This window comes from Chiloscyllium punctatum, chromosome 1, assembly GCF_047496795.1.
Source record: "Chiloscyllium punctatum isolate Juve2018m chromosome 1, sChiPun1.3, whole genome shotgun sequence".
Taxonomy (NCBI): Eukaryota; Metazoa; Chordata; class Chondrichthyes; order Orectolobiformes; family Hemiscylliidae; genus Chiloscyllium; species Chiloscyllium punctatum.
The window spans coordinates 170,427,674-170,447,820 of NC_092739.1; the positions used below are offsets into that span (position 1 = coordinate 170,427,674).

Sequence of the window (20,147 nt, forward strand, 5' to 3'; positions counted from 1 at the left end):
TTCACTCCTCGGATGTTGGTGTCTCTGGCTGAGTTGCTTGCTAGGCCATTTCAGAGGGCAGCGAGAAGTTAACCACATTGTTGTGTAGGCCAGAACTTGTAAGGATGCCAGATTTCCTTCCCTTAAGGTGGGCTTTTCCCAACAATCAGTAATGGTTACATGATCATCATTCGATTCTTAATTCCAGCTTTGTGTTTTAATTGAATTCAGAGTCCACCATCTGCCGTGGCGGGATTTGAACCCAGGTCCCCAGGACATGAGCCGAGTTTTTTGGATCAATAGATCTAGTGGTAATAACACTTAGCCGTCACCTCCCCTTGTGATAACCTGCACAAGGCCCATAGGGATTCACTAAGGAATCTCCCAGGGAGCTCGATTGTGAGTACCATTGGTAACAGGTAATGGCCTACCTAGCTGGAACTTACGACCTGAGCTTTTTTTAATAAAGCAGATCCAGGGATAGGACTATAGAACTGTCTGCCCAGGCTGGGGATAGCCCATGTATGCCATGAGTAGTGGCTTTATTTTCATTTTCAACAATAAATGATGTTCCTTTTCAAATTGCAACTAAATCCTGTTCCTAAGAGTCTTCACCAATAATTTCAGCTGGGCTTTCCACATTATTACAGCTATCTTCACACCTCGATAGGTACAGCTCCAGCAACACTCCAGGAACCCAGCATCATCCTGGACAAAGCTACCCGCGTGGTTGGCACCACATCCACAAGCACCCATTCCTTCCACCACCGACGCTCAGTAGCAGCAGTGTGTACTCTGTATAAGATGCACTGCAGAAATTCACCAAAGATCTCCAGACAACACCTTCCAAACCCTCGACCAATTCCTTCTGGTAGGACAAGGGCAACAGATGCAGGGGATACAAGAATCTCAGGGAGTCCCTCTCCCACTGCAACTCCCAGGTAATTTCCTCTGCCCTGCAGCTCTTCAACCATGCCCTGAAACAGACTCACTACTGCAGCCACATTTGCTTCCTACCTGCCTATCTTCCTTTCCATCTATCCACTCCACCCTCCTCCCTGACCTATCACTTCATCCCCACCCCCGCTCACCTATTGTACTCTATGCTACTTTCTCCCCACCCCCACCCCCACCCCCCTCTCACTTAGCTCTCCACCCTTCAGGCACTCTGCCTCTATTCCTGATGAAGGGCTTTTGCCCGAAACATTGATTTTCCTGCCCCTCGGATGCTGCCTGACCTGCTGTGCTTTTCCATCACCACTCTAATCTAGACTCTGATCTCCACCATCTGCAAGTTCCCCTCCAAGCCACTGGCACAGAGCCATGCTGACTATCCCTAATGAGTCCAATCTTTTCAAACCGCAACTAAATCCTGTTCCTAAGAATCTTCACCAATAATTTCCCTGCCACTGATGTAGGGCTCACTGGCCTTGAATATTCTGGATTATCCCAGATGTCCTTCATGAACAAAGGAACAACATTGGCTATTCTCCAGTATGGTAGACACCCCACCCCACCCCACCCTGCCCCCCGGTGCACTGCAGCCAAAGAGGATACAAAGATCTCTGTCAAGGCCCCAGCAATCTCCTCCCCTGTCTCGCTCAATATCCCAGGATCATGTTTTTCAAGACACCCAGCACCACCTACCTCCTTCAAATTGATCTGCCCTAAAATACCAACATATATCCCTCTCTAATCGTAGCATCATTCCTGTCCTGCTCCTTTGTGAATTCCGATGAAAAGTATTTGTTAAGGAACTCACTGCTTCCTCTGGCTCCAAACATAAATTCCTTCCTTTCTCCTGGACCTACCTTTCCCGAGTTACCCTCTTGCTCCTTATATATGTGTAAAAGCGTTGGGATTCTTCTTAATCCTGAAGGCCAGGGACATTTTATAACCTTTCTAGCCCTCCTCATTCCATGTTTAAGTTATTTTCTGCTTTCTTCATATTCCTTGAGGACCTCATTGGGTTTCAGTTTCCTGACCCTTACAAATGCGTCCTTTTCCTTTCTGATGAAACTTTCAGCATCATTTGAAGAATGAGCCGGGATCTCACAGAAACCAATAAAATTCTAAAAGGACTCGTCAGATTAGATGCAGTAAGGACGTTTCCGATAGTAGGGGAGTTCAAAATGGGGGGTCATAGTTCAATGAGAAGGGATGAACCTTTCAGACTGAGATGAGAAGAAATATCTTCACTAAAGGGCGATGAACCTGTGGAATTTATTACCACAGGATGCATTTGAGGTTACAGCATTGTGGAGATATAGCTCTGGTGGTTGAAGGAATCAAGGGATATGAGGGGAGAATAGGATGAGAGTATCAGCCATGACCATACCGATTGGTAGAGCAGGCTGGAAGGGTCGAATGGCCTACTCCTGCTGCTACCATCTATGTTTCAATGATGCATAGTCTCTGACTTCTCTTGTGGCTGTTTTATTTGTAGGGATGGTCCAGTTCAATGTCTGGTCAATGGGAATGCCCAGGACTTTGATGATGGGAGATTCAGTGATGAATGTGTTGGGAGAAGGTTCAATTCTCTGTTGTTGGGATAGTGAGGCTGGGATCTGTGGATTGAATCATTCTTCCCACTACCCTTGGGCCAAACCTGACCCAGCAGCACAGCAGGATTGACAGGGAAGGATTATAGCGTGGTGCACAGTCAGGAGGGGGGGGGGGGGGGGGTTCCACAAAATCCTCATCTTTCACTTTGATCACCCTGTAATCTCACAATATCAGGTCAATCATAGACAAGGAACCCCCTCACCCAACTGAGAAATCAATCAGCAACCATGTTTACAGTTGTCAAACCACACAGTAGTCAAGGGAGTATTGGATATCATTGTAACCATCCTGTCTGTGCTGACTGCAAGTAAGAGCAACTCTAAAACTACCCTTCAAACCACGAAGCAAGAGGTCTGAGGAGCAGTCATACTGGACCCTAATGTTCACTCAGTTTCTCTCTCCATGATGCTGCCAGACCTGCTGAGTTTCTTTAGCAATTTCTGTTTTTGTTTCAGACTTTTACAATCTGCAGAATTTTATTTTTATATCCATCTATCTTCTGAGATGGGAAAAATGTTAGAATCTATTTGAAGAAGTAATGACAGTATATTTCAAAAGCTGTCAAACATCAGGCAATCACCATGGTTTAGTGAAAGAGACATGAGGTTTTACTAACTTGCTTGAGCTGTTTGACGACATCAAACACGATATGGAGAAAGGTGAAACAGTAGATGTGGGAATGAATATTCCCAAAAGACATTCCATTAGCTTTCTCTTCATCCCTGCAATGTGGTGTCAGTGGCCGGGCCAGTTCTGACACATGTCCCTGCCAGTATATTGGTCCTATTATATTTCCTATCCCATACTGTCCTGTGAGTAGCCCCAGTACACACACACTGCAGCTTACCACCACCTTCTTCAGGGTAAAGATAAAGAATTGGAAGATTTCTCTTGCCAACATAAGATTGAGGCATTGTATCTCTCATCATTCAGTGTCAATGACTAGGCCTCAGGCCTAGAACTCTGCCTTGATCCCAATTCCAGACCGATATCAAGGTGAGTGATAGAAAGTGCAGGCTGGTCTGGGGCCTTTGTGAAGGTTAACCATTAATCCAACCCATGGGACACAGTCAATGATTCTTAATTTGAGATCTGTCTATTTTGTTAATGGTGATTTCTCTTACAGAAGATCCTCCTTTGCAGATGGCATTGTTGGTTTGGCTTTGGCTAGTGGTATATGCACTGTAGACAACTCTGGAGGAATAAACCTGGTGAGCACTCCTCACACTACTGTGGTTAAACAAGATCAATCAAAATCTCAAACTCCTGAGAATTCCCACACTGATCACAATTAACCAGACAATATGACAATATGGTGTCAGAAGTTGCAACTAAGATATTCCAGCATTGAGAAAACATCAAGGTAATCATGTGGAGTCAGTGTGGTTTTGTGAAAAGGAAATCATGTTTAACTAATTTGATGGCATTCTTTGAAGAAGTAACTTAGAATTGTAAAATCATACAGTACAGAAGTGGCCTTTCAACCTTTCAAGCGTGTACTTTCCCACACCAGACCCATAACCTTGGACACGATGACACTCCAAGTGCTCTTCCAAATACTTTTTAAAGACTGAGGTCTCCCACCTCAACTAACCATTCTCTGGGAATATTATTTGCCAAATCCCCTCTAACCCTGCCTTTCACTTTAAGATTATGCTCCTTATTGTTGACAATCAATAAAGTAAAGAGAGGCAAGAAACAGCGGAGCGGCCATTTTCAGAAGGGCTGCTTTGTGGTTGTAGTGCTGCTGGAGATGGAAGTTATGATGTGGAGGTGCTGGTGTCGGACTGGGGTGGACAAAGTTACAAATCACACAACACCGGGTTATAGTCCAACAGGTTTATTTGGAAGCACTAGCTTTCGGAGCGCTGCTCCTTCATCAGGTAACTCGTGGGGCAGGATCATAAGACAGGTGTTGGTGAATGCTGGGTTTCAGTGAGGGAGGTGATCAGCAACGAGATCAGTGTGTCTCAGTGTAAAGAGGCAGTGGAGGCCCTGAGGGCTCCTCCTTCCAGCTGTGGGACATCAGTCAGCTGTCTGGGGTCTGAAGGAGATGGGACCGGTGACCACATGGTTCAACTGGAGCAGCAGTTAGTCATACTGAGTGGGAGTGTGTGGCTGTGTCAGTGTGTCACTGTGAGTGTGACAGCGTGAGTGTGTGGCTGTGTCAGTGTGAGTGTGTGGCTGTGTGTGTGTGGCTGTGACAGCGTGAGTGTGTGGCTGTGGCTGTGTCAGTGTGTGTCATTGTGTCAGTGTGAGTGTGTCAGTGTGAGTGTGTCAGTGTGTGTCATTGTGTCAGTGTGAGTGTGACAGCATGAGTGTGTGGCTGTGACAGCGTGAGTGTGTGGCTGTGTCAGTGTGTGTGTGCGATTGTGTCATTGTGCCAGCGTGAGTGTGAGTGTGTCATTGTGTCAGTGTGAGTGTGTGGCTGAGTCAGTGTGAATGTGTCATTGTGTCAGTGTGAGTGTGTCATTGTATTAGTGTGTGTGTCATTGTGTCAATATGAGTGTGTGGCTGTGTCAGTGTGTCTGTGTGGGTGTGTCACTATGTCAGTGTGAGTGTGTGGCTGTGTCGGTGTGTCTGTGTGTGTGTCACTATGTCAGTGAGTGTGTGTGGCTGTGTCAGTTTGTGTGTGGCTGTGTCACTGTGCTAATGTGAGTGTATCATTGTGTCAGTTGGGGTGTGTGGCTGTGTCAGTGTGTGTGGTTGCGTCAGTGTGTCATTGTGTCAGTGTGAGTGTGTCACTGTGTCAGTGTGAGTGTATGGTTGAGTCAGTGTGAGTGTGCGGCTGTGTCAGTGTGAGTGTGTGGCTGTGTCACTGTCAGTGTGAGTGTGTCATTGTGTCAGTGTGAGTGTGTGGCTGTGTCTGTGTGTGTGTCACTATGTCACTGTGTCTGTGTGTGTGTCAGTGTGAGTGTGAGGCTGAATCACTGTCAGTGTGTGTGTGTGGCTGTGTCAGTGTGTGTGTGGCTGTGTCGCTGTGTCAATGTGAGTGTGTTATTGTGTCAGTGTGAGTGTGTCAATCTGTCATTGTGTCAATGTGAGTGTATCACTGTGCCAATGTGAGTGTGTCATTGTGTCAGTTGGGGTGTGTGGCTGTGTCAGTGTGTGTGATTGCGTCACCGTGTCAGTGTGAGAGTGTGTCATTGTGAGTGTGTCACTGTGTCAGTGTGAGTGTATGGTTGTGTCAATGTGAGTGTGTTGCTGTGCCACTGTGTCAGTGTGAGTGCGTCATTGTGTCAGTGTGAGTGTGTGGCAGTGTCACGGTGTCAGGGTGTGTGTGTGTCTGAGTCACTGTGTCTGTGTGTGTGTGGCTGTGTCAATGTGAGTGTATGGCTGTTTCAGTGTAGGTGTGCGGCTGAGTCACTGTGTCAATGTGAGTGTGTCAGTGTGAGTGTGTGGCTGTGTCAGTGTGAGTGTGTGGCTGTGTCAGTGTGAGTGCGTGACTGTGTCAGTGTGTGTGTGCGGCTGAGTCACTGTGTCAGTGTGAGTGTGTGGCTGAGTCACTGTGTCAGTGTGAGTGTGTGGCTGTGTTAGTGTGAGAGTGTGTCTGAGTCACTGTGTCTGTGTGAATGTGTCAGTGTGTGTCACTGTGTCATTGTGAATGTGTCATTGTGTCAGTGTGTGTGTCACTGTGTCAATGTGAGTGTGTTAATGTGTCTGGGTGTGTGGCTGTGTCACTGTGTCAGGGTGAGTGTGTGGCTGTGTCAATGTGAGTGTGTGGCTGTGTCAATGTAAGTGTGTGAGTGTACCACTGTGTCAGTGTGAGTGCATGGCTGTGTCAGTGTGAGTGTGTGGCTGTGTCAGTGTGAGTGTGTGACTGTATCAGTGTGTGTGTGTCATTGTGTCAGTGTGAGTGTATGACTGTCATTGTGAGTATGTCATTGTGTCAGTGTGAGTGTGTGGCTGTGTCAATGTAAGTGTGTGAGTGTACCACTGTGTCAGTGTGAGTGCATGGCTGTGTCAGTGTGTGTGGCTGTGTCACTGTGTCAGGGTGAGTGTGTGATTGTATCAGTGTGTGTGTGTCATTGTGTCAGTGTGAGTGTATGACTGTCATTGTGAGTATGTCATTGTGTCAGTGTGAGTGTGTGGCTGAGTCATTGTGTCCATGTGAATATGTCACTGTGTCATTGTGAGTGTCTCATTGTGTCAATGTGAGTGTGCTACTGTGTTACTGTGTCAGTGTGAGTGTTTTACTGTGTCAGTGTGTGTGGCTGTGTCACTGCATCAGTGAGAGTGTGGCTGTATCAGTGTGTGTGGCTGTGTCACTGTGTCAGTGTGAGTGTGTGGCTGTGTCACTGTGTGTGTGGCTGTGTCACTGTGTCAGGGTGAGTGTGTGGCTGTGTCAATGTAAGTGTGTGAGTGTACCACTGTGTCAGTGTGAGTGCATGGCTGTGTCACTGTGTGTGTGGCTGTGTCAGTGTGAGTGTGTGACTGTATCAGTGTGTGTGTGTCATTGTGTCAGTGTGAGTGTATGACTGTCATTGTGAGTATGTCATTGTGTCAGTGTGAGTGTGTGGCTGTGTCAATGTAAGTGTGTGAGTGTACCACTGTGTCAGTGTGAGTGCATGGCTGTGTCAGTGTGTGTGGCTGTGTCACTGTGTCAGGGTGAGTGTGTGACTGTATCAGTGTGTGTGTGTCATTGTGTCAGTGTGAGTGTATGACTGTCATTGTGAGTATGTCATTGTGTCAGTGTGAGTATGTCACTGTGTCAGTGTGAGTGTGTGGCTGAGTCATTGTGTCCATGTGAATATGTCACTGTGTCATTGTGAGTGTCTCATTGTGTCAATGTGAGTGTGCTACTGTGTTACTGTGTCAGTGTGAGTGTTTTACTGTGTCAGTGTGTGTGGCTGTGTCACTGCATCAGTGAGAGTGTGGCTGTATCAGTGTGTGTGGCTGTGTCACTGTGTCAGTGTGAGTGTGTGGCTGTGTCACTGTGTGTGTGGCGGTGTCACTGTGTCAGGGTGAGTGTGTGGCTGTATCAGTGTGTGTGTGTGACTGTGTCAGTGTGTGTGTGCGGCTGAGTCACTGTGTCAGTGTGAGTGTGTGGCTGTGTCAGTGTGAGTGTGTGGCTGTGTCAGTGTGAGTGCGTCACTGTGTCAGTGAGTGTGTGGCTGTGTTAGTGTGAGAGTGTGTCTGAGTCACTGTGTCCGTGTGAATGTGTCAGCGTGTGTCACTGTGTCATTGTGAGTGTGTCATTGTGTCAGTGTGAGTGTATGGCTGTGTCAGTGTGTCTGTGTGTGTGTCACTATGTCAGTGAATGTGTGTGACTGTGTCACTGTGCTAATGTGAGTGTATCATTGTGTCAGTTGGGGTGTGTGGCTGTGTCAGTGTGTGTGGTTGCGTCAGTGTGAGTGTATGGTTGAGTCAGTGTGAGTGTGCGGCTGTGTCACTGTGTCAGTGAGAGTGTGTGGCTGTGTCACTGTGTGTGTGGCGGTGTCACTGTGTCAGGGTGAGTGTGTGGCTGTGTCAGGGTGAGTGCGTGGCTGTATCAGTGTGTGTGTGTGATTGTGTCAGTGTGATTGTGTCATTGTGTCAGTGCGAGTGTGTGGCTGAGTCACTGTGTCAGTGTGAATTCGTCACTGTCATTGTGAGTGTGTCAGTGTGAGTGTGTCATTGTGTCAGTGTGAGTGTGCCATTGTGTCAGTGTGAGTGTGTCATTGTGTCAATGTGAGTGTGTGGCTGTGTCAGTGTGTCTGTGTGTCACTGTCAGTGTGTCTGTCACTATGTCAGTGTGAGTGTGTGGCTGTGTCAGTGAGAGTGGCTGTGTCACTGTCAATGTGAGTGTGCCATTGTGTCAGTGTGAGTGTGTCAGTGTGAGTGTGTGTCTGAGTCACTGTGTCCGTGTGAATGTGTCAGTGTGTGTCACTGTGTCAATGTGAGTGTGTTAATGTGTCTGGGTGTGTGGCTGTGTCACTGTGTCAGTGTGAGTGTGTGGCTGTGTCCGTGTGAGTGTACCACTGTGTCAGTGAATGTGTGGCTGAGTGTGTGTGTGTGATTGTTTTATTGTGTCAGTGTGAGTGTATGACTGTCACTGTGAGTGTGTCAGTGTGAGTGTATGACTGTTAGTGTGCGTGTGTCATTGTGTCAGTGTGAGTGTGTCACTGTTAGTGTGATGTGTGGCTGAGTCATTGTGTCCGTGTGAATGTGTCATTGTGAGTGTGTCATTGTGTCAATGTGAGTGTGTTACTGTGTCAATGTGTGTGGCTGTGTCACTGTGTTAGGGTGAGTGTATGGCTCTATCAGTGAGTGTGTGATTGTGTCATTGTGTCAGTGTGAGTGTGTGGCTGAGTCACTGTGTCAGTGTGAGTGCGTCATTGTCAGTGTGAGTGTGTCACTGTGTCAATGTTAGTGTGTCAGTGTGATTGTGTCAGTGTGAGTGTGTCATTGTCAATGTGTGTGTGTTATTGTGTCAGTGTGAGTGTGTGGCTGTGTCAGTGAGAGTGTAGCTGTGTCACTGTCAATGTGAGTGTGTCATTGTGTCAGTGTGAGTGTGTCATTGTGTTAATGTGTGTGTCATTGTGTCAATATCAGCGTGTGGCTGTGTCAGTGTGTCTGTGTGTTTGTGTCACTATGTCAGTGTGAGTGTGTGGCTGTGTCAGTGTGTCTGTGTGTGTGTCACTATGTCAGTGAATGTGTGTGGCTGTGTCACTGTGCTAATGTGAGTGTATCATTGTGTCAGTTGGGGTGTGTGCCTGTGTCAGCGTGTGTGGTTGCGTCACTGTGTTAGTGTGAGAGTGTAGCTGTGTCAGTGAGTGTGTCATTGTGTCAGTGTGAGTGTGTGGCTGTGTCAGTGAGAGTGGCTGTGTCACTGTCAATGTGAGTGTGCCATTGTGTCAGTGTGAGTGTGTCAGTGTGAGTGTGTGTCTGAGTCACTGTGTCCGTGTGAATGTGTCAGTGTGTGTCACTGTGTCAATGTGAGCGTGTTAATGTGTCTGGGTGTGTGGCTGTGTCACTGTGTCAGTGTGAGTGTGTGGCTGTGTCCGTGTGAGTGTACCACTGTGTCAGTGAATGTGTGGCTGAGTGTGTGTGTGTGATTGTTTTATTGTGTCAGTGTGAGTGTATGACTGTCACTGTGAGTGTGTCAGTGTGAGTGTATGACTGTTAGTGTGCGTGTGTCATTGTGTCAGTGTGAGTGTGTCACTGTTAGTGTGATGTGTGGCTGAGTCATTGTGTCCGTGTGAATGTGTCATTGTGAGTGTGTCATTGTGTCAATGTGAGTGTGTTACTGTGTCAATGTGTGTGGCTGTGTCACTGTGTTAGGGTGAGTGTATGGCTCTATCAGTGAGTGTGTGATTGTGTCATTGTGTCAGTGTGAGTGTGTGGCTGAGTCACTGTGTCAGTGTGAGTGCGTCATTGTCAGTGTGAGTGTGTCACTGTGTCAATGTTAGTGTGTCAGTGTGATTGTGTCAGTGTGAGTGTGTCATTGTCAATGTGTGTGTGTTATTGTGTCAGTGTGAGTGTGTGGCTGTGTCAGTGAGAGTGTAGCTGTGTCACTGTCAATGTGAGTGTGTCATTGTGTCAGTGTGAGTGTGTCATTGTGTTAATGTGTGTGTCATTGTGTCAATATCAGCGTGTGGCTGTGTCAGTGTGTCTGTGTGTTTGTGTCACTATGTCAGTGTGAGTGTGTGGCTGTGTCAGTGTGTCTGTGTGTGTGTCACTATGTCAGTGAATGTGTGTGGCTGTGTCACTGTGCTAATGTGAGTGTATCATTGTGTCAGTTGGGGTGTGTGCCTGTGTCAGCGTGTGTGATTGCGTCACTGTGTTAGTGTGAGAGTGTAGCTGTGTCAGTGAGTGTGTCATTGTGTCAGTGTGAGTGTGTCACTGTGTCAGTGAGAGTGTGTGGCTGAGTCACTGGGTCAATGTGAGTGTGTCACTGCGTCAGTGTGTGTGTCACTGTGAGGGTGTCATTGTGTCAGTGTGAGTGTGTGGCTGTGTCAGTGTGAGTGCGTCACTGTGTCAGTGTGTGTGTCATTGCGTCAATGTGAGTGTGTGGCTGTGTCAGTGTGTGTGCCACTGTGTCAATGTGAGGGTGTCATTGTGTCAGTGTGAGTGTGTCACTGTGTCACTGAGAGTGTGTGGCTGTGTCACTGTCAGTGTAAGTGTGGCTGTGTCATTTTGTCCGTGTGAATGTGTCACCGTGTCAGTGTGTGTCACTGTGTCACTGTGTCAATGTGAGTGTGTTACTGTGTCTGGGCGTGTGGCTGAGTCACTGTGTCAGTGTGGCTGTGTCACTGCATCAGTGAGAGTGTGGCTGTATCAGTGTGTATGGCTGTGTCACTGTGTCAGTGTGAGTGTGTGGCTGTGTCACTGTGTCAGGGTGAGTGTGTGGCTGTGTCAATGTAAGTGTGTGAGTGTACCACTGTGTCAGTGTGAGTGCATGGCTGTGTTAGTGTGTGTGTGGCTGTGTCAGTGTGAGTGTGTGACTGTATCAGTGTGTGTGTGTCATTGTGTCAGTGTGAGTGTATGACTGTCATTGTGAGTATGTCATTGTGTCAGTGTGAGTGTGTGGCTGTGTCAATGTAAGTGTGTGAGTGTACCACTGTGTCAGTGTGAGTGCATGGCTGTGTCAGTGTGTGTGGCTGTGTCACTGTGTCAGGGTGAGTGTGTGACTGTATCAGTGTGTGTGTGTCATTGTGTCAGTGTGTGTATGACTGTCATTGTGAGTATGTCATTGTGTCAGTGTGAGTATGTCACTGTGTCAGTGTGAGTGTGTGGCTGAGTCATTGTGTCCATGTGAATATGTCACTGTGTCATTGTGAGTGTCTCATTGTGTCAATGTGAGTGTGCTACTGTGTTACTGTGTCAGTGTGAGTGTTTTACTGTGTCAGTGTGTGTGGCTGTGTCACTGCATCAGTGAGAGTGTGGCTGTATCAGTGTGTGTGGCTGTGTCACTGTGTCAGTGTGAGTGTGTGGCTGTGTCACTGTGTGTGTGGCGGTGTCACTGTGTCAGGGTGAGTGTGTGGCTGTATCAGTGTGTGTGTGTGACTGTGTCAGTGTGTGTGTGCGGCTGAGTCACTGTGTCAGTGTGAGTGTGTGGCTGAGTCACTGTGTCAGTGTGAGTGTGTGGCTGTGTCAGTGTGAGTGCGTCACTGTGTCAGTGAGTGTGTGGCTGTGTTAGTGTGAGAGTGTGTCTGAGTCACTGTGTCCGTGTGAATGTGTCAGCGTGTGTCACTGTGTCATTGTGAGTGTGTCATTGTGTCAGTGTGAGTGTATGGCTGTGTCAGTGTGTCTGTGTGTGTGTCACTATGTCAGTGAATGTGTGTGACTATGTCACTGTGCTAATGTGAGTGTATCATTGTGTCAGTTGGGGTGTGTGGCTGTGTCAGTGTGTGTGGTTGCGTCAGTGTGAGTGTATGGTTGAGTCAGTGTGAGTGTGCGGCTGTGTCACTGTGTCAGTGTGAGTGTACCAGTATGACAGTGTGAGTGTATGGTTGTGTCACTGTGTCAGTGTGTGGCTGAGTCATTGTGTCCATGTGAATATGTCACTGTGTCATTGTGAGTGTCTCATTGTGTCAATGTGAGTGTGCTACTGTGTTACTATGTCAGTATGAGTGTGTTCCTGTGTCAGTGTGTGTGGCTGTGTCACTGCATCAGTGATAGTGTGGCTGTGTCACTGTGTGTGTGGCGGTGTCACTGTGTCAGGGTAAGTGTGTGGCTGTATCAGTGTGTGTGTGTGATTGTGTCAGTGTGATTGTGTCATTGTGTCAGTGCGAGTGTGTGGCTGAGTCACTGTGTCAGTGTGAATTCGTCACTGTCATTGTGAGTGTGTCAGTGTGAGTGTGTCAGTGTGAGTGTGTGAGTGTGTCAGTGTGAGAGTGTCATTGTGTCAGTGTGAGCGTGCCATTGTGTCAGTGTGAGTGTGTCATTGTGTCAATGTGAGTGTGTGGCGGTGTCACTGTGTCAGGGTGAGTGTGTGGCTGTGTCAGGGTGAGTGTGTGGCTGTATCAGTGTGTGTGTGTGATTGTGTCAGTGTGATTGTGTCATTGTGTCAGTGTGAGTGTGTGGCTGTGTCAGTGAGAGTGTGGCTGTGTCACTGTCAATGTGTCATTGTGTTAATGTGTGTGTCATTGTGTCAATATGAGTGTGTGGCTGTGTCAGTGTGTCTGTGTGTGTGTCACTATGTCAGTGAATGTGTGTGGTTGTGTCACTGTGCTAATGTGAGTGTATCATTGTGTCAGTTGGGGTGTGTGGCTGTGTCACTGTGCTAATGTGAGTGTATCATTGTGTCAGTTGGGGTGTGTGGCTGTGTCAGTGTGTGTGGTTGTGTCAGTGTGAGTGTGTCACTGTGTCAGTGTGAGTGTATGGCTGTGTCAGTGTGTCTGTGTGTGTGTCACTATGTCAGTGAATGTGTGTGGCTGTGTCACTGTGCTAATGTGAGTGTATCATTGTGTCAGTTGGGGTGTGTGGCTGTGTCACTGTGCTAATGTGAGTGTATCATTGTGTCAGTTGGGGTGTGTGGCTGTGTCAGTGTGTGTGGTTGCGTCAGTGTGTCATTGTGTCAGTGTGAGTGTGTGGCTGAGTCACTGTGTCAGTGTGAATTCGTCACTGTCATTGTGAGTGTGTCAGTGTGAGTGTGTCATTGTGTAAGTGTGAGTGTGTCATTGTGTCAATGTGAGAGTGTGTCTGTGTGTCACTGTCAGTGTGTCTGTCACTATGTCAGTGAGAGTGTGTGGCTGTGTCAGTGAGAGTGGCTGTGTCACTGTCAATGTGAGTGTGTCAGTGTGAGTGTTTGTCTGAGTCACTGTGTCCGTGTGAATGTGTCAGTGTGTGTCACTGTGTCAATATGAGTGTGTTAATGTGTCTGGGTGTGTGGCTGTGTCACTGTGTCAGTGTGAGTGTGTGGCTGCGTCAGTGTGAGTGTACCACTGTGTCCGTGTGAGTGTACCACTGTGTCAGTGTATGTGTGGCTGTGTGTGTGTGTGTGATTGTTTTATTGTGTCAGTGTGAGTGTATGACTGTCACTGTGAGTGTGTCATTGTGTCAGTGTGAGTGTATGACTGTTAGTGTGCGTGTGTCATTGTGTCAGTGTGAGTGTGTCACTGTTAGTGTGAGTGTGTGGCTGAGTCATTGTGTCCGTGTGAATGTGTCATTGTGAGTGTGTCATTGTGTCAATGTGAGTGTGTTACTGTGTGGCTGTGTCACTGTGTTAGTGTGTGTGGCTGTGTCACTGTGTCAGTGTGAGTGTGTGGCTGTGTCAGTGAGAGTGGCTGTGTCACTGTCAATGTGAGTGTGCCATTGTGTCAGTGTGAGTGTGTCAGTGTGAGTGTGTGTCTGAGTCACTGTGTCCGTGTGAATGTGTCAGTGTGTGTCACTGTGTCAATGTGAGTGTGTTAATGTGTCTGGGTGTGTGGCTGTGTCACTGTGTCAGTGTGAGTGTGTGGCTGTGTCAGTGTGAGTGTACCACTGTGTCCGTGTGAGTGTACCACTGTGTCAGTGAATGTGTGGCTGAGTGTGTGTGTGTGATTGTTTTATTGTGTCAGTGTGAGTGTATGACTGTCACTGTGAGTGTGTCAGTGTGAGTGTATGACTGTTAGTGTGCGTGTGTCATTGTGTCAGTGTGAGTGTGTCACTGTTAGTGTGATGTGTGGCTGAGTCATTGTGTCCGTGTGAATGTGTCATTGTGAGTGTGTCATTGTGTCAATGTGAGTGTGTTACTGTGTCAATGTGTGTGGCTGTGTCACTGTGTTAGGGTGAGTGTATGGCTCTATCAGTGAGTGTGTGATTGTGTCATTGTGTCAGTGTGAGTGTGTGGCTGAGTCACTGTGTCAGTGTGAGTGCGTCATTGTCAGTGTGAGTGTGTCACTGTGTCAATGTTAGTGTGTCAGTGTGATTGTGTCAGTGTGAGTGTGTCATTGTCAATGTGTGTGTGTTATTGTGTCAGTGTGAGTGTGTGGCTGTGTCAGTGAGAGTGTAGCTGTGTCACTGTCAATGTGAGTGTGTCATTGTGTCAGTGTGAGTGTGTCACTGTGTCACTGAGAGTGTGTGGCTGTGTCACTGTCAGTGTAAGTGTGGCTGTGTCATTTTGTCCGTGTGAATGTGTCACCGTGTCAGTGTGTGTCACTGTGTCACTGTGTCAATGTGAGTGTGTTACTGTGTCTGGGCGTGTGGCTGAGTCACTGTGTCAGTGTGGCTGTGTCACTGCATCAGTGAGAGTGTGGCTGTATCAGTGTGTGTGGCTGTGTCACTGTGTCAGTGTGAGTGTGTGGCTGTGTCACTGTGTCAGGGTGAGTGTGTGGCTGTGTCAATGTAAGTGTGTGAGTGTACCACTGTGTCAGTGTGAGTGCATGGCTGTGTTAGTGTGTGTGTGGCTGTGTCAGTGTGAGTGTGTGACTGTATCAGTGTGTGTGTGTCATTGTGTCAGTGTGAGTGTATGACTGTCATTGTGAGTATGTCATTGTGTCAGTGTGAGTGTGTGGCTGTGTCAATGTAAGTGTGTGAGTGTACCACTGTGTCAGTGTGAGTGCATGGCTGTGTCAGTGTGTGTGGCTGTGTCACTGTGTCAGGGTGAGTGTGTGACTGTATCAGTGTGTGTGTGTCATTGTGTCAGTGTGAGTGTATGACTGTCATTGTGAATATGTCATTGTGTCAGTGTGAGTATGTCACTGTGTCAGTGTGAGTGTGTGGCTGAGTCATTGTGTCCATGTGAATATGTCACTGTGTCATTGTGAGTGTCTCATTGTGTCAATGTGAGTGTGCTACTGTGTTACTGTGTCAGTGTGAGTGTTTTACTGTGTCAGTGTGTGTGGCTGTGTCACTGCATCAGTGAGAGTGTGGCTGTATCAGTGTGTGTGGCTGTGTCACTGTGTCAGTGTGAGTGTGTGGCTGTGTCACTGTGTGTGTGGCGGTGTCACTGTGTCAGGGTGAGTGTGTGGCTGTATCAGTGTGTGTGTGTGACTGTGTCAGTGTGTGTGTGCGGCTGAGTCACTGTGTCAGTGTGAGTGTGTGGCTGAGTCACTGTGTCAGTGTGAGTGTGTGGCTGTGTCAGTGTGAGTGCGTCACTGTGTCAGTGAGTGTGTGGCTGTGTTAGTGTGAGAGTGTGTCTGAGTCACTGTGTCCGTGTGAATGTGTCAGCGTGTGTCACTGTGTCATTGTGAGTGTGTCATTGTGTCAGTGTGAGTGTATGGCTGTGTCAGTGTGTCTGTGTGTGTGTCACTATGTCAGTGAATGTGTGTGACTATGTCACTGTGCTAATGTGAGTGTATCATTGTGTCAGTTGGGGTGTGTGGCTGTGTCAGTGTGTGTGGTTGCGTCAGTGTGAGTGTATGGTTGAGTCAGTGTGAGTGTGCGGCTGTGTCACTGTGTCAGTGTGAGTGTACCAGTATGACAGTGTGAGTGTATGGTTGTGTCACTGTGTCAGTGTGTGGCTGAGTCATTGTGTCCATGTGAATATGTCACTGTGTCATTGTGAGTGTCTCATTGTGTCAATGTGAGTGTGCTACTGTGTTACTATGTCAGTATGAGTGTGTTCCTGTGTCAGTGTGTGTGGCTGTGTCACTGCATCAGTGATAGTGTGGCTGTGTCACTGTGTGTGTGGCGGTGTCACTGTGTCAGGGTGAGTGTGTGGCTGTATCAGTGTGTGTGTGTGATTGTGTCAGTGTGATTGTGTCATTGTGTCAGTGCGAGTGTGTGGCTGAGTCACTGTGTCAGTGTGAATTCGTCACTGTCATTGTGAGTGTGAGTGTGTGAGTGTGTCAGTGTGAGAGTGTCATTGTGTCAGTGTGAGCGTGCCATTGTGTCAGTGTGAGTGTGTCATTGTGTCAATGTGAGTGTGTGGCTGTGTCAGTGTGTCAGTGTGAGTGTGTGGCTGTGTCACTGTGTGTGTGGCGGTGTCACTGTGTCAGGGTGAGTGTGTGGCTGTGTCAGGGTGAGTGTGTGGCTGTATCAGTGTGTGTGTGTGATTGTGTCAGTGTGATTGTGTCATTGTGTCAGTGTGAGTGTGTGGCTGTGTCAGTGAGAGTGTGGCTGTGTCACTGTCAATGTGTCATTGTGTTAATGTGTGTGTCATTGTGTCAATATGAGTGTGTGGCTGTGTCAGTGTGTCTGTGTGTGTGTCACTATGTCAGTGAATGTGTGTGGTTGTGTCACTGTGCTAATGTGAGTGTATCATTGTGTCAGTTGGGGTGTGTGGCTGTGTCACTGTGCTAATGTGAGTGTATCATTGTGTCAGTTGGGGTGTGTGGCTGTGTCAGTGTGTGTGGTTGTGTCAGTGTGAGTGTGTCACTGTGTCAGTGTGAGTGTATGGCTGTGTCAGTGTGTCTGTGTGTGTGTCACTATGTCAGTGAATGTGTGTGGCTGTGTCACTGTGCTAATGTGAGTGTATCATTGTGTCAGTTGGGGTGTGTGGCTGTGTCACTGTGCTAATGTGAGTGTATCATTGTGTCAGTTGGGGTGTGTGGCTGTGTCAGTGTGTGTGGTTGCGTCAGTGTGTCATTGTGTCAGTGTGAGTGTGTGGCTGAGTCACTGTGTCAGTGTGAATTCGTCACTGTCATTGTGAGTGTGTCAGTGTGAGTGTGCCATTGTGTCAGTGTGAGTGTGTCATTGTGTAAGTGTGAGTGTGTCATTGTGTCAATGTGAGAGTGTGTCTGTGTGTCACTGTCAGTGTGTCTGTCACTATGTCAGTGAGAGTGTGTGGCTGTGTCAGTGAGAGTGGCTGTGTCACTGTCAATGTGAGTGTGTCAGTGTGAGTGTTTGTCTGAGTCACTGTGTCCGTGTGAATGTGTCAGTGTGTGTCACTGTGTCAATATGAGTGTGTTAATGTGTCTGGGTGTGTGGCTGTGTCACTGTGTCAGTGTGAGTGTGTGGCTGCGTCAGTGTGAGTGTACCACTGTGTCCGTGTGAGTGTACCACTGTGTCAGTGTATGTGTGGCTGTGTGTGTGTGTGATTGTTTTATTGTGTCAGTGTGAGTGTATGACTGTCACTGTGAGTGTGTCATTGTGTCAGTGTGAGTGTATGACTGTTAGTGTGCGTGTGTCATTGTGTCAGTGTGAGTGTGTCACTGTTAGTGTGAGTGTGTGGCTGAGTCATTGTGTCCGTGTGAATGTGTCATTGTGAGTGTGTCATTGTGTCAATGTGAGTGTGTTACTGTGTGGCTGTGTCACTGTGTTAGTGTGTGTGGCTGTGTCACTGTGTCAGTGTGAGTGTGTGGCTGTGTCAGTGAGAGTGGCTGTGTCACTGTCAATGTGAGTGTGCCATTGTGTCAGTGTGAGTGTGTCAGTGTGAGTGTGCGTCTGAGTCACTGTGTCCGTGTGAATGTGTCAGTGTGTGTCACTGTGTCAATGTGAGTGTGTTAATGTGTCTGGGTGTGTGGCTACTGTGTCAATGTGAGTGTGTTAATGTGTCTGGGTGTGTGGCTCTGTCACTATGTCAGTGTGAGTGTGTGGCTGTGTCAGTGAGAGTGGCTGTGTCACTGTCAATGTGAGTGTGCCATTGTGTCAGTGTGTGTGTGTGTCAGTGTGAGTGTGTGTCTGAGTCAACTGTGTCCGTGTGAATGTGTCAGTGTGTGTCACTGTGTCAATGTGAGTGTGTTAATGTGTCTGGGTGTGTGGCTGTGTCACCGTGTCAGTGTGAGTGTGTGGCTGTATCAGTATGAGTGTACCACTGTGTCCGTGTGAGTGTACCACTGTGTCAGTGTATGTGTGGCTGGGTGTGTGTGTGTGATTGTTTTATTGTGTCAGTGTGAGTGTATGACTGTCACTGTGAGTGTGTCAGTGTGAGTGTATGACTGTCACTGTGAGTGTGTCATTGTGTCAGTGTGAGTGTATGACTGTTAGTGTGCATGTGTCATTGTGTCAGTGTGAGTGTGTCATTGTGTCAGTGTGAGTGTGTCATTGTGAGTGTGTCATTGTGTCAATGTGAGTGTGTTACTGTGGCAATGTGTGTGGCTGTGTCACTGCGTCAGTGAGTGTGGCTGTGTTAGTGTGTGTGGCTGTGTCACTGTGTCAGTGTGAGTGTGTGGCGGTGTCACTGTGTTAGGGTGAGTGTGTGGCTGTATCAGTGTGTGTGTGATTGTGTCATTGTGTCAGTGTGACTGTGTCATTGTGTCAGTGTGACTGTGTCATTGTGTCAGTGTGAGTGTGTGGCTGAGTCACTGTGTCAGTGTGAGTGCGTCATTGTCAGTGTGAGTGTGTCACTGTGTCAATGTTAGTGTGTCAGTGTGATTGTGTCAGTGTGAGTGTGTCATTGTCAATGTGTGTGTGTCATTGCGTCAGTGTGAGTGTGTCATTGTGTCAGTGTGAGTGTGTGGCTGTGTCAGTGTGTCTGTGTGTTTGTGTCACTATGTCAGTGTGAGTGTGTGGCTGTGTCAGTGTGTCTGTGTGTGTGTCACTATGTCAGTGAATGTGTGTGGCTGTGTCACTGTGCTAATGTGAGTGTATCATTGTGTCAGTTGGGGTGTGTGGCCGTGTGTATGTGTGTGATTGTTTTATTGTGTCAGTGTGAGTGTATGACTGTCACTGTGAGTGTGTCATTGTGTCAGTGTGAGTGTATGACTGTTAGTGTGTGTGTGTCATTGTGTCAGTGTGAGTGTGTCACTGTTATTGTGAGTGTGTGGCTGAGTCATTGTGTCCGTGTGAATGTGTCATTGTGAGTGTGTCATTGTGTCAATGTGAGTGTGTTACTGTGTTACTGTGTGGCTGTGTCACTGTGTTAGTGTGTGTGGCTGTGTCACTGTGTCAGTGTGAGTGTGTGGCGGTGTCACTGTGTTAGGGTGAGTGTGTGGCTATATCAGTGTGTGTGTGATTGTGTCATTGTGTCAGTGTGACTGTGTCATTGTGTCAGTGTGAGTGTGTGGCTGAGTCACTGTGTCAGTGTGAGTGTGTCACTGTGTCAATGTTAGTGTGTCAGTGTGAGTGTGTCATTGTCAATGTGAGTGTGTCATTGTCAATGTGTGTGTGTCATTGTCAATGTGTGTGTGTCATTGTGTCAGTGTGAGTGTGTGGCTGTGTCAGTGAGAGTGTGGCTGTGTCACTGTCAATGTGTCATTGTGTTAATGTGTGTGTCATTGTGTCAATATGAGTGTGTGGCTGTGTCAGTGTGTCTGTGTGTGTGTCACTATGTCAGTGAATGTGTGTGGCTGTGTCACTGTGCTAATGTGAGTGTATCATTGTGTCAGTTGGGGTGTGTGGCCGTGTGTATGTGTGTGATTGTTTTATTGTGTCAGTGTGAGTGTATGACTGTCACTGTGAGTGTGTCATTGTGTCAGTGTGAGTGTATAACTGTCACTGTGAGTGTGTCATTGTGTCAGTGTGAGTGTATGACTGTTAGTGTGCGTGTGTCATTGTGTCAGTGTGAGTGTGTCACTGTTAGTGTGAGTGTGTGGCTGAGTCATTGTGTCCGTGTGAATGTGTCATTGTGAGTGTGTCATTGTGTCAATGTGAGTGTGTTACTGTGTTACTGTGTGGCTGTGTCACTGTGTTAGTGTGTGTGGCTGTGTCACTGTGTCAGTGTGAGTGTGTGGCGGTGTCACTGTGTTAGGGTGAGTGTGTGGCTATATCAGTGTGTGTGTGATTGTGTCATTGTGTCAGTGTGACTGTGTCATTGTGTCAGTGTGAGTGTGTGGCTGAGTCACTGTGTCAGTGTGAGTGTGTCACTGTGTCAATGT

At 47.8% G+C, this 20,147-nt stretch overlaps 1 protein-coding gene across 2 annotated transcripts in view; it reads left to right on the forward strand.

Annotated features, from left to right (window-relative positions):
• The window catches only part of LOC140481854 (disintegrin and metalloproteinase domain-containing protein 12-like), a 313,597-nt gene that overhangs the window by 193,048 nt on the left and 100,402 nt on the right, over nt 1–20,147 (forward strand). For both annotated transcript variants that reach the window (XM_072578423.1, XM_072578414.1), the window contains exon 10: nt 3,671–3,755. In XM_072578423.1, the coding sequence (XP_072434524.1) occupies nt 3,671–3,755 (85 nt within the window). The remainder of the gene's footprint in view (nt 1–3,670; nt 3,756–20,147) is intronic.